At 39.6% G+C, this 15,045-nt stretch overlaps 1 protein-coding gene across 2 annotated transcripts in view; it reads right to left on the reverse strand.

Moving 5' to 3' along the window:
- Positions 1 to 15,045, reverse strand: part of Uck (Uridine-cytidine kinase) — a 426,265-nt gene that overhangs the window by 283,921 nt on the left and 127,299 nt on the right. For both annotated transcript variants that reach the window (XM_067151412.2, XM_067151421.2), the window contains exon 3: positions 12,125 to 12,221. In XM_067151412.2, coding sequence (XP_067007513.1) covers positions 12,125 to 12,221 — 97 coding nt within the window. The remainder of the gene's footprint in view (positions 1 to 12,124; positions 12,222 to 15,045) is intronic.

The following is a 15,045-nucleotide window of genomic DNA, read 5'->3' on the forward strand; positions in this document are numbered from 1 at the left end:
AGATTTCTATTCTGTACTTACTGGAAGTATCTAGAAAATGTTGAACAGGGTATGTGCCTTTTGTGGGTTATGTTTTCTAGAAGGAATTTTCTAACTATTCTGGAAATGGAAGATTCGCGAATGTGTGTATTCGAGAATGTTAGTTAAAGTTCGCGACGAGAGTAGGAATTGTGATTGGTGAACCTAGGAGGGGATGGGCGGACTCGTACATTCTGATTGGCTACTCAGGGGCCAGAATTTTCATATATATAGTGAGCGAGGCAGCGTCCGCGATAATTCGGTCTTGTCTTGGCCTGATCTGCCTTTAGTCTGTGTTGGTCTGCGTCGTGTGGGACGCCTCGCTTCCGGGAAGGCGCGCCTTCGGATAAGCACTCTTACTTTCCGTTCCGGTTAGAATTTCCGTAATGTTCAGTTGCTATTCTGTATAGGAGTCTGCCCTAGCCTAACCTAGATTCGCCAAATTAATTATTTACGACACCTTAGCTTTTCTGCTGGGGTTCCCAGTTTGTTTTCGAGGCATTCCCATTTCTTATTTCACTAAATATGTAGATTGTAATTTAATGCGTTTACCTTGCGGTTTGCCTCTGGTAGTTCTGTATCACTTCATGTACGCTAGAGTTTAGGAGAGTACATTCACTTCACTGTAAATTGTAATCGTTCTTACGTTGCTTTTAACCTACTAACTTGCATTGTACTACTGGATTTGTAACTAGTTGTATAGTTGGTTTGAAGTTTGAAACTCGTAGTGAAGCCCATTGTCAAAGAACCTCTAAGATATGTGTATCACGGAGAGTATAGTTCGTAAGTTGTAAAATGGTGGATTTTGTTCGGAAAGTATTTGTAAAATTTTCACTTGCAAATAATATTTTTCAAATTTAAGGATCACGGCGAATTATTTCAGAATCTGCAACCTAAGCCATATCCTTGCCCTCACAAGGTCGTAGTTCCTTCCATCTTCCTGGTTCATTGTCCACTGGTTGGCCCTACTGATATTTCGTATTATGTTGTTGTTGACAGAGATCTGCGTAGGCCAGCTGATGTTTCTCTGAGTGTATAGTGTTTTCCGATAGTGTGTAGTTCCTCTTACTTCCCTCCTTTATTGTGTTTAGTACTAGTTTTTGTGTAACCACCGTAGTACAGGTTACAGGTATCTATCACAGAATTCCAAGCATAACTCACACACACATTCATCATTTGGTTCGTGAAAATTTGTTGCAGCACACCTTGTGGTGGAAACCATGAATCGCCAATCTCGTCGTCACGTGTCGCATAGCATGATTAGCTTCCATCCAGGTCCTGTCTTACATAGCAGATGTTGCATAGAAGTCCTCCGGTATGTTGTTTTTCTTCTCATGCAGATCTTGTATAAGCTGTTTGAAGCTGGTACTAGATGGAAGTATGAGCTCGCATCTCAGATCCTCTATTAAGAAGGTCTCCCTGGTAAGCTCATACACTAGCCTTGATCTTTCATTCTGCAGGACTCCCAAAATTCTCTTCAGGTATCTAGCCTTTACTCACTCCAATTCTTCCAATTGTTTGTATATGAGGTATTCTCCCACTAATTCTAGGCCAAACGTCAGAACAGGTAGTATCTTGAACCTAAACAGGCCCACAGCTGTGCTAATCAATAGTTGCGTGATGTTTCTGATTTCATTCATAGCTCTAGTGGCCGCCACTGCTCTAGATCTTATATGTAAACTGAAACTTTTTCCCATTGTTTGAATTGTGATACCTAGATATTTAAAATTGTTAGCCCTCTTGAGTAGTTTGCCACAGCATTTGACGCTCTCTGCTTCAGTAAGTCTTCCTCCTTTCCTAAATAGAATATAATACTAAATAATATATAATGCGAAAATGGTACAAGGATAACCCAAAGAACATGTTTCCTTGACAACTGCTTTCAATTATAGAAATAATTTATACATTTTCTCTTGAGTTATTTGTTTGCTTTAATGTTGTCAATCTTATGTTAATTTTAAGGACACTTCCTCTAAAGCATTACTTTGTCAATTTATATATTTTTCATCTAAACAGTGTTATGTGGCTGAAGATGTTGATAATATACGAAACATGTACCACTTTTAAGCATTAAATTGCCTTAAGCAATCATTGTATCGACTAGGTGGAAAATAAATTACTTAATTGTGAATATACTCGGGAATGTCGCTCACTGATCGCTACCTAATTGAAATGCCCAAATATACTCGCTTGTTTCTTGTTGTTTTTCAGTATTTCCACCAGATATTTATTAAATTATTACTTCAGGTTCCTATTTTTGCCAAAAGATGTCTCTGACTCAACTGTAGTGGATGTTGGTGACTCAGGCAGCTCGTTTTTGTGGCCTTTCTGTATTTATTGCTATCTAAGTGTACTTCGTCTGTTAGGTGAAAATGGAGAGTAAAAAAGAGTCTGGCATGAGTTTTGTGTCTGATAGTTCTGTGTGAGCGACAGAGGGAAAAAGGCATGAAGGGAATCCAGGTACATGTGTAAGGACTGCAATGTAGCACTGTGTGTTGATCCTTGTCAGGGCATTGCACACAGCCACAAACATATGAACAAGGTCTTTCTTGTACAGTATTGAGTGTCATGTTATCTTACTTGCCATCTGTTTAGTGCTGTGTTATTTATTTTACATATAAGTTAAAAGAAGAACCCATATAAATATGACGAGTATACTCGGGATTATAAAACAGAACTTTTCAGCGGCTTATATTTCATTGTTAATTTTGCAAAATTTACTTTTATTGTTAGCAATGTCACTGTTTTTGTCTAACCCGTATAAGTACCTTGAACCAAGAACTCATTCTACCATTGGTCTCTGTCTCCCTCTACTCCTCTTACCCTCCATGACAGATTTATAAGCTATAAAGAGTCCATTTTAACAATAAAAATTTAGGTAAAAAGAATCACAATTTGGTAAATAATTGCTATGTTAAGAGGTTAATGATTCCTAGAATGTCTTCCTAGAACCCTGTTTCTGGCTTAAAGAACCAATACATAGCCACCCATTTTTCACTAAAGTTTGTATGACTGGCCAGTATGCTTGACATCAAGTTATCATTAGCTGACATAATTACTAAATTCAATCAATCAATCAATCAATCAATCAATCAATCAATCAATCAATCAATCAATCAATCAATCAATCAATCAATCAATCAATCAATTACTGATCTGAATTTAGGGCAGTTGCCCAGGAGGCAGATTCCCTATCTGTAATTTTCTTAGCCCTTTCTTAAATGATTGCAAAGAAATTGGAAATTTATTGAACATCATCCCTGGTAAGTTATTCCAATCCCTAACTCCCCTTCCTACAAACAAATATTTGCCCCAATTTGTCCTCTTGAATTCCAACTTTATCTTCACATTGTGTTCTTTCCTACTTTTAAAGACATCACTCAAACTTATTCGTCTGCTGATGTCATTCCAAACCATCTCTCCACTGACAGCTCAGAACATACCACTTATAATACCAATGTAGTTGGTCCGCTATTGGACACTACAAATTTTTCAGTAAACCCACTCCCGGCCACCAGTGCTCCTCCCCAGTGTGCTAAGTTGGGCCCATCAGTTGGTGAACAGCACACCTACCAAGACGCATGGCCAGTGCACACCGTGGAGGCCACTGCATAGGCTACTTGGAGCCACCAACAATGCCAATGCACTTGAGAGACATTGTCTAATTTTCAAAAATTGTTGCCTGCCAGGCCATCAGATGATAAAGATGTTGATTCCCATAGGGAACCTCAAATATTTGTTCTGAATGAGTAAATTAATAATACATACATTATCATTATAGACCATTATGCCTTTCGGCATTCAGTCTGCAAGCCTGTATGGATTTACTAAACGTTGCCACAATCCTCTATTTGCAATTAGTGCTGTGGCCTCATTTAGTTCTATACCTCTTATCATTAAATTGTTAGAAAGTCTAACCATCGTCGTCTTGGTCTCCCTCTACTCCTCTTACCCTCCATGACAGAGTCCACTATTCCCCTAGGTAACCTATCCTCCTCTATTTGTCTCACATGACCCCACCACCGAAGCCGGTTTATGCGTACAGCTTCATCCATCGAGTTCATTCCTGTATTAGCCCTTATATCCTCGTTTCGAGTACCCTCCTGCCATTGTTCCCACCTGTTTGTACCAGCAATCATTCTTGCTACTTTCATGTCTGTTACTTCCAACTTATGAATAAGATATCCTGAGTCAACCCAGCTTTCGCTCCCGTAAAGCAAAGTTGGTCGGAAAACGGACCAATGAAAAGATAGTTTTGTCCGGGAGCTGACTTCCTTCTTACAGAACACTGTTGTTCGTAACCGCGAGCTCACTACATTAGCTTTACTACACATTGATTCAATCTCACTCACTATATTACCATCCTGGGAGAACACACAACCCAAATACTTAAAATTTTCTGCCTGTTCCAGCTTTGTATCAACAATCTGAAATTCAATTCTGCTGAATTTCTTACCTACTGACATCAATTTTCTTCGAAAGGCCCTTCAGGAACTCTGAAAAGTGGTGGCAAAAGGGGCTCTGGTTAAGACGCAGCAGGTCGTTATGCTACTTAGGTTCCAGAATGGGTAAAAAAAATAATAATAAAAAATAATTAAAAAAGTAAATAAATGCAATGTAAAGTTTAATCTTATACCAGTTGTGTAGTATCATTTGAAGTAATTCCACATACTGTATATCAGTTGACTATATTTGTAAATAGTACAGGAGATATTATAAGTAGAATTTTATAAACAATATAAATTTATTAAGGATGAGCTGTGTGTTTAATAGAAAAAATTGTTAGCGTAAATTGTATAATATTGTATTATAGGAAAAATTTCTTCTCTTGTTAATTTAATATTTAGTGCTTGACAATAATGTATTTTAGTGTACCATTTTCCACCGAGGTAGACACCTCATTTGCATATAAAGAGATTTTGATTTTGATGTCGCTGAACCATTCCCCGAATCTGATGCCGGGAACCGTTACCTACTCCTGGCTATGGACTACTTCACAAAGTGGCTGGAGGTCTACGCCATTCCGAACCAAGAGGCATTGTCAGTGGCCGACGTCTAGGTCAAGAACTTGTTCTGTCGATTCGCTGTCCCGAGGGAACTTCGTAACGATCAGGGCAGAAACTTTGAGTCCAGGCTGATGCAAGAGGTTCTGCAACGCTTAGGAGTGCAGAAGACACGTACGATGCCTCTCCACCCTCAGTCAGATGGTATGATGGAGCGTTTTGTGAAAACCGTTGAAGAGCACCTCAGGAAGGTGGTTTAGGCACACCAGAAGGACTTCTTCCGAAGGTTGTCGAACTGCCTAGTAGCTTTGAGAATATCCTTGCCTTTCTGAATCGCTGCAGGGACAACTGCATTATCCCAGCATGTGTGAGACTGAAATATCACACCAAGAACCGAAGGACAGACCATATTCTTCACGAAACCAGCATAAAACTCCTCAGAGAACGGATCAGTGACACCAGACAGACTCTGGACCAACTACCTGGCTCGACTCGCCTTTCTGAAATGCTGCAGGGACAACAGCATTATCCCAGCATGTGTGAGACTGAAATATCACACCAAGAACCGAAATCAAGAAACATCCAAACAATATAAATTTAGAAGAAGGATATAAAATCAGTATAATTCTTGGATGCCTATGATTCATAGTTTAAGATATACAGACCACATAAACACACGGGCCGAAACCCCATTACATAACAGCGCAGGCGAGCCTCCACTACCTGGCTGTGACACATACCTTCCAGAATGCTCACGAGACAGCCAGGGCTTACGTCAGCCAGAAAGGCTAGGATATAAAAGGCCCAAGGTCAGGGCCACTCTAGTAGTGTAAATTTCTGCCTGGGAGACTGATTACCTCGGATCGAGTAGGGGTATTTCAGTCGTCTTAACAAAGAATACTGCAATGTATTTGAAACGTTGGTAAACTGTACGTGATGTACAGACAACTACAACACGGTTCAACCCGGAAATTAAACTAAATAATAGGAAAAGCATGTATTTAAATAGAAGAGGATGAGAGATCAGTTTGTATTCTGCATTTTGATTGGGCTTCAGCCAAACTGCTGACTCGGGGCTTCCCAAATCGCATAAGTAATCTTATTACAAGTAACAAATCTCATTATTGTTCCATATTGAAGATGACGCTAGGCATAGAATCTCAAGGATAATTTAATAAAACCATCTATTCAATACTTTCCAAAGTTAATAAAACCACCTATTCAATACTTTCCACGTTTAATGTGGTTTGAATCTACATTAATTTATGTAGACTTATCAGGTCAGGTACATGTTTCACTCATTATTTTGGAATCTTCAACCTGTAAACAACCTTTAGATCAAGGTTTGGGACCTTTTTAACCATATATGGTATAATACACGAATGTTAATAATATCTTAAGACTAACATGCCAGGATAATAATTTTTAAAATGTGAACAAAACGTAACTGTGGATAACATAAATTAATGGTCTTTTAACACATTAAAACTTGTTGGTCCTATTCTATCTAACTCAAAAATATGTCCAAAACTAAAATGGATCTTCTTCCTCTATGATAAGTCTTGGGTAAAGAGGATAATACATACCGGGGTTCATTTGACTCACCTATATCATTTCATGTTCTTGACGTACCGTAACTAATGTCATAATGTGTTGTCAACCACAAGTGGAGATTTAGAACTGATTGTTAATTGTAGGCTGGTCAAGATTGTTGTGAATGAAAATATAAATTTAAATTAACGGTGTTTTTACACAGTTAAAACTTGTCAGATCTTTTCTATTTAACTTTAAAATATGTTCAAAACTCAAATGGATCTTCTTCTCTATCATAAGTCTTGAGAAAAGAGAATATTGATACTGGGGCTTATTTGACCCACATATTTCATTTTCATGTTGTTGTTTTTTTTTTGCTAGGGGCTTTACGTCGCTCCGACACAGATAGGTCTTATGGCGACGATGGGATAGGAAAGGCCTAGGAGTTGGAAGCAGCCGTGGCCTTAATTAAGGTACAGCCCCAGCATTTGCCTGGTGTGAAAATGGGAAACCACGGAAAACCATCTTCAGGGCTGTCGATAGTGGGATTCGAACCTACTATCTCCCGGATGCAAGCTCACAGCCGCGCGCCTCAACGCGCACGGCCAACTCGCCCGGTTTTTCATGTTCTTGACGTAACAAATTTTGAAAAGTGTTGTCAAAGTATTGAAAGTATTGGATAGGTGGTTTTATTAAATTATCCTTGAGATTCTATTCCTAAGTAAACTTATGCCTGATGCAACGCTTGTCAAGGAATCACTTCTATGTAGGGTCTCTGGTGAGATGGACGTGGTCCGTGCAGGCTCCTGGTTTCTCTGAGGGCCATGCCATTCCTCTGGGAAAAAGATCTGTAATATTATACGTGTGTGAATTTTTGCTTTAACGTGTTAATTATGTTACGTGTCAGAACAGTGGCAGCCCCTTTCAGTACTTATTGGAAGGGGCTAGTGACTCAGGCGACCTGTGATCTCCTAGCTGGCTTGTGGGCTGGGACCGGCCTTTCCGTGCATTGTTCTCGTCGGCCGGCTTACCTGTGAGTTTCTTGGAGATTCAATGGGAATGATCTGCCTCTAGCCACCTCACGAAAATTCTGGCTCAAATTACCCGAGCTATAAAAACGGAAGCTAGCCGTGGACAGTCAGTCACAGTGTTGGGCTCCATGGTGGAGCCAGTGTTGGTGCTGGACTCTGAGTCAGAGTTGGGCTCTGTGGTGGAGTCAGTATGAGACTCAGCTTATTGGAGTTCAGTGTCTGAACTGAGGGCGACAGAGGTGTTGGCTGTCACTAGTGTCCCGCCGAGGTCTGAACGAGGAGCTGTTGTGGCAGTGTCGGAGAGACCAGTGAGTGGGTGGTCTGGAGACGACGGAATTGAAGACTGTACTGTGTGTTCGTGTATTTCGGTGGACTGAGGCTCAGCATTAGTCAGCGAGGGAAGCCACTATCGTGAGTGTAAGGGTAAATGGACCTGTGTTAATGTTCGCTGTTGTGAGTATCGTCCTGCTGTTTAATACTGCTGAGCTGCCTAAAAATACACTATTCCAATACCTTGTTGTAACTTTGTGAAGATTTATTGTACATCCCAAAACCTTTCACACAAGTCCAAGACAAGTTTGTGTAACAATTCATCAAAACAATGTAGTCAGAGCACTGTTTTAAGTCATTTTGCACACTTTCTTTAAAATATGGGGCTAATCCATTATTTATAACACAGGAAGCCTTAGTCTTGCCCATAGTAAAGTTTTGAGCAATTTTAATGTCTGGGAACATTGTTTTGAATGCTGTGGAGGTTTCATCACAAGAGTTGACATATCCTTTCAGTGAGAACCTGGAGAGCCCACATGGCTTCAGCCGACTTATCATAATTTTCATTCATACTGAAAGCCTTTAAACTCGTTTGTCTTGTTCCTGGCACTGCTAATTCCTTTGTATCGGTGGATGTAGTGTTAATTCTTGGCTGCGTATCTTCAAGTGGAGATGGAGTAGAGGTATTCTTTGCAAGGAAAGAAATTGTTGGTTGGGAAGACTAAGCTTTCATGTATTTTATATGAGTATGTTCTTTAGCATGAGAAGTGACTGCTTGTTTACCCATATTACTAAGTTTGAACCATTTACAACACACTTTACAATATGCTGATGTTGCATCATTTACCAATATGTCCAACCAACCACTCAGTTGGGGAAACACTTCACTGTCTGGCCAAAGTTTATTAAATGTACACTGCTTGTTAGCCATTGTCATGAGTTTCAAGAAAGCATCTTAGAAATGAAATAAAACAGAATAACATAAAAATGGAAAGAAATGACTCAAATACACAACAAAAATTGTAGAATTGTTATGCACTCTTTTGAAAAAAATACCTGAAAAAGAAATGCTGTAATAGCCTGGGTTACAGCAGACTAGAGCCTAAAAATGTACCCTCAAATCTATCATTGGGGAAGATTTCCCTGAATTTCCAGTTTTTTGTCTATTTCCCTGACTTTCCCTGACCAAATTTTTTCCCTTGACTTCCCTGATTCTCCCTGACTTTCCAGATTGTGGACACTATGCTCCTGTTACTTATAAAATCCTCTTCAAAGCCTTACTCACTAGGGCCATAGAACAATTTGACTCACAAATAGGTGAATACCAAGCTGGCTTCCGAAAATCCAGATCCTGCGCAAAACAGATTCAGAATCTAAAAATCAATTTCGCTTAACTGAAACTCAGAGCCAAACCATTTCTCATCACTTTTGTAGATTTCCAGAAGGCGTATGATTCTACTGACTGCACGACCATTTTCCAAGTTCTCCAAGAATTTAGCCTAGACAGCAAGACCCGGCAGATCATCCAAAGTACACTCAATGGTACGTCTTCCAAAGTGAAATTCAGATCTGAGATTTCTGAAGCCTTTCAAATCCAAACAGGAGTTTGACAAGGAAATGGGACTATCACAACTACTTTTCAACTGTGCTCTTGAGAGGGTCACCTGGGAATGGAGACATGTTCTCCAATCTAAAGGAATTCCTAATGGAGTTCAAACAGGACAAACTTGTAATGGTATCAGTACTGATTGTCTTGCTTTTGCAGATGACCTTACTTTCCTTACTTCCTCTCCTGAACTAGCTACTCAACAAATCAATCACCTGCATGACTGCACAGTTAAGATTGGCCTCAAAATATCCTACATCAAAAACCACTTCATTTCTAACATCATACATGCTCCACCACATCTTCTGACTACCTACAGTAGAATCTTGAAAGTGGAAAGATTCAAATACCTTGGTGAATAGGCTGAATCCAACAATTCTGAAAAGTTCACTGTCTTAACATGTGTCAACAAGTATGAAACAGCCTTCTGACTCACTCAAAACATATATAACAAAAAGACTATCTCTTGAAATGCAAAAATTAGACATTACCAAACTGTAGTTAGACCTGAAGCATTATATGCAGTAAAATGTTTAACGCTTCGAGCAAACAGCCTGCTTGAAAAACTGGCAATAAGGAAAGGATTATCCAAAACATTCTTGGTCCCAACCTCAAAGATGGTGTTTACAGACTTTGAAGCAACTTAGAAAATATGCATCCATACCAAAAAGACATCAAGTGTAATCCAGAAAAGAAGGATAACTTTTACACTCACCTCTTCAGATTGCCAGCTGAAAGAATCTGTAAACGTTTGTTATTCCAATTTACAAGTCTCAAAACAATTCCTCCTTGGTTGGTGGAGACCAATAAGTATCTTTTAAAGCATGGAATCACGGAAACAGACATTCAACTCCAAGCACCACTCAAACACAAACTTAGACAGGTTCACCAAGTAGTCGTCCCAACTCGACTGAAGCATGTCCATTCTGACGCATGGAAGAAAGCACACTCTTCGGATGAAAACATTATGGGCCCGCAAGAAGACAAACAGTTGAGATCTCGTGCTCCTTAGTGGCCTTAACAATGAAGAAGAAGAAGAAGAAGAAGAAGAAGAAGAAGAAGAAGAAGAAGAAGAAGATATAATTTTGGGTAGTTACTGTAAGCCTAGTACAGCCCTTGCAAGGCCAACCCTCCGACGAGACCGGGCGGCATCTGCTGTACATGATAAATTGCACGTTAATGTGGTGGAGGATAATGTTGTGTGTGTGGTGCATGAGTTAGACGGATGTTTTAAACAGCACAAACACCCAGTCCATGAGGCAAGGGAATTAACCATATAAGATTAAAAGGAAAGATCCTTTGATGTAGAACGGGAAAAGTAGAGATGTAGCTATGGTAATGTAGGAGGCTGTAGAGTTCAATGTGCATAGCAGTGTCAACTTTGCCTTCATGGATACTGGAGGCCAATTATCACGGAAGATGTCCGGCTCCTTGGCTAAATGGTTAGCGTGCTGGCCTTTGGTCAGAGGGGTCCCGGGTTCGATTCCCGGCAGGGTCGAAAATTTTAACCATCCTTGGTTAACTTTGCTGGCACGGGGGCTGGATGTATGTGTTGTCTTCATCATCATTTCATCCTCATTATGATGTGCAGGTCGCCTACGGGTGTCAAATCAAAAGACCTGCACCTGGCAAGCCAAACTTGTCCTCGGACACTCCCAGCACTAAAAGCCATATGCCATTTCATTATCAAGGAAGATGAGAAAAGTAGAAGAAAATAGAGATGAGAACTGCAGCAAGATAGTCATTCGAAAATCGTCTATCGAATGCATTGAAAATTATATTCTGCCTGCTATACTAACCTGACCACTAATACTCTATCTGAAGAACTATGCGGTTATCATAGTACCATAACTTCTCATTCCTCATCCATGTACTGGTCCATTTAACATTTTGACAACTATCTGACCATTGAAATCTCTCACTCTGAGATATCCTGTAGATGTAACAACTCAGATCTAATATCAAAACGCTTTTCCTGCTATTTCCCTTCAATCTGTTTTCCTTATGTTTTTCTCTTTTTACCAAAATTTCCACTGCTGTTTCTGGGTATGTAATCATCTTCAGACCTATCATCAACGGATGCACAAAAAATTTTAAACCTCATAAACCTAACTATGATTCTTATTCTACCTGCACGCACACTACTGACGACGTTCTTCCTGATAACTTGCAGGTATCGGTATGTTCCCATAACCCATTGATACTGTAAAACACAACTCATAAGACTACCATGAAGGTGGCAAATATCTGCACCCACATTATAGATATGTACTGTACACAGTAAGACACTAAAAAGGAAACCCTTGCAACTGTCAGTCTCCAATCTGATTGAGATATGGTACAAAGCTTCAGTAGGAATGCTTTATTCGGCCATCATAAGTTATGAATTTCATTATGGTCCGTATTGACAACTGATCACTATCAAAGGGTAGGAAGGGTCCACCTATTCAATACATTGTGCTTAAATGAGCAAACTTCGACACCCCAAAACAGGTGCTAAATATATGATTGGGCATCTAATTTTAATATGGCTGAATAAAGCATTCCTACTGAAGTCATCATACCAAATCTCAACCAGATGGAAGGGTTTCCTTGTAAGAACTTTCCAGTTCTTATTGCTATAAAATATCAAGTATATTTTTAAAAGCAGAATTAACACATACCTAGAGTTGGTCCGATAGTCATAAACAGGAATTTCACATTTCTTCCCTGCAAGAATATCTTTAAGGGTTTGCAAGATTAGTTCGTCGTTAAATGCATCTGCAATGAAAGAAAAAGATCATGAATATTACAGAGTATCTGCAAATTAACTAAGACATCAGACAGGATTCTGGAGCAACAGTTTAGACGAATCTTAAGACAAAAATACTCTCTCTTTTTTCCTCTTATTATAGACTGTTACACCTTTCAGCATGAAGTCTGCCGGCTACAAGAATGAAAAAAGCACCCCAATAAACTTCCATACATAAATCAACATTGTATGGCCTATAACCTATCACATAGATCTTCACTGAGCAAGCTGGCCATGCAGTTCAGGTTATGTAACTGTGAAGTTGCATTCGAGGAATGGTGGGTTTCAATACCACCTTAGGCTGCCCTGAAGATTGGTTTTCCGTAATTACCTATTTTCACACCAGGAAAATGCTAGGGCTGAACCTTATTCGAGGCCACGGCTGCTTCCTTCCCAATCCTTGTGTCATCAGAAATGTTTAATGTAAAAACTACAAGCAAAAAGTAAAATATTTTTAACCACAATGAGAAATGATATTCATAAGCAGGATGAAAACATGATAAATGTTATAAAATGTATGTTTATAAGGCCAGCAAAATAATAATTTTGCTAATTATGGTGAAACTTTCTCCTTGGGCTTATTTTGAACACAAGGGAATAATGTAAATGAAACTAATTGTAAAATAAAATACAGTGTTTTTCCTTTCTCATGGAATATGTATAAAAATACATAGCCAATTTTTAAGGGACTAGAGAGGGGAGGGTGGTGAGGTTATTGTTGTTTTATAAGGAAGTACAATTGTCCAACTATCCTCTATTAACGTTAATAATCAGATGGAAAAAAACAAAAAGACCTGACCCTTCCAAAAACAAAGGTACCGACAATAGAAAGGGGAGAGCCACGAAGAGTGTGAGAGAACAATTGGAAGGGATCCGACACTTTGAAAAATGATGATATCGGTCAAAGAAAGACAAGGGCCATAAAGGGCGTGAAAATGGAAGACTTCCTAGGCTTCGAGTGCTTTAATACCGTCGGGGTTGAAAAAGAACAAGAGTTGACAAAGGGAGGAAGAATAGGATAAATGAAAGTGAGGAGCCTGGCACAAGTAAGTGGAAACAATGCCAGGACTAAGCTAAGGACCCCGTGGTTGCGAATCCACGCTCCCCAAGTTAAGATCCCTGGGGTTCCTTTTAGTCGCCGCTTATGACGGGCAAGGGATACCGTGGATGTTATTCTACCGCCCTCACCTACAGGGAGCAAATGTGTGTGGAGAAAAGGGAACCAGGGTAGTGTGTTATCAAGGAATTAGGTCAAGGCAGATGAGGAAAATAGAAGGGAAGGAGGAGAGTAAGAAAAGGTGATAATTTTCCACGTTAGTAGCAACAACGTAAAGCAAGCAGGAATAGGTACAAACATACGAAGGTGATTCAAATATAAACCGGAATTATTCTTTACAATTTTACAAAATCCACCAATGAATACGAAACAAGCACACTTTTTAACAATGAAATGGCAATTTTTTGATGCCTTCTCGAAAAAAGAAGAACGTGTGTGCAGCAGTTGCGCATATACTTCTCTACCACTGCATCATCATGAAATCGCTTTCCTCCCAGTTCTTTCAGTGATCCAAACAAATGGTAGTCACAAGGCAATAAATCTGGATTTAAGGAGGATGTTCCAGAGGTATCCAATGCATTTCGTCCAGTTTTCCCATGTTACAACAGCAGTGAGTGGTCTTGCATCGTTGTGCAGAAGAATAACATCTCGGATCGGTTGCTGGCGACACTTGTTGTATACTGTTTAATTTTCATCAAATATGAGGTACCCCTTTTGTTCTATGTTTGTTAAGTTTTTTTTTTTTTTTTTTTTTTTTAGCAGGCAGGCAGCATACAGGTAAGGCGAAGCACACGTAACAGTAGTAAAATGTCACACTAACAACTTTCATTGAAGCAGGTTTCCAGAAGCAACAGAAGACATTAGCCGCATTCATTGATCTAATAGCAGCCTATGATACTGTGTGCATATGAGGTGTAATACTGAAACTTTTGTGAGTCATCCAATGCTTACAAGTTCGCATCCTCATCAACACCATGCTCAGTAACAGAAGTTTCCAGATACTGGTGGGTAATAATTACAGTAATAAGAAAGGTGCATAATATGTATTGCCAAGTAATCAGATGAGCAAAACAGTGAAGTTAAACAATGGTCTACTGCAAGGATCCATACTGACTGCTCTACTATTCAGCCTGTAGATAGAGGACATGCCCGAATGCACTTCAAGAATGTTTGGATATGCTGACGAATGGGTGCTTGAAAGTCATAAAGATCTATTCTGATTTGGCACTCATCCATTGCTGGCATATATACCTATATTTCTGGAAGTGGAGGTTTCAACCAAGTGCTGCCAAGACTTTCATTTCACCTACATACATTTCACCTAAACAACAAGCTGGCCAACAGATCTGAGTATCTATTTTGAAGACATTACTGTCTCACACCAAATGCCCAAAATATCTTAATGATTTCTTAATGTTATTGGCTTTACGTCCCGCTAACTATATTTTTTACAGTTTTTGGACACACCGAGGTGCTGGAATTTAGTCCCACAGTTCTTTTACATGTCAGTAAACCTACAGACACGAAGCTGACATATTTGAGCACCTTCAAATTCCACCGGACTGAGCCATGATCGAACCTGCCAAGTTGGGGTTAGAAGACCAGCGCCTCAACTGTCTGAGCCACTCAGCCCAGCCCAAAAATATCTTGGGTCACCCCTGACAGAAATCTCAGCTACAGACAACATCTATAGAAAACAACTCCTAAAATTAAAACCGTAAACAACAATTAGCAAA

Source organism: Anabrus simplex, chromosome 1 (assembly GCF_040414725.1).
Source record: "Anabrus simplex isolate iqAnaSimp1 chromosome 1, ASM4041472v1, whole genome shotgun sequence".
NCBI classification, from domain to species: Eukaryota; Metazoa; Arthropoda; class Insecta; order Orthoptera; family Tettigoniidae; genus Anabrus; species Anabrus simplex.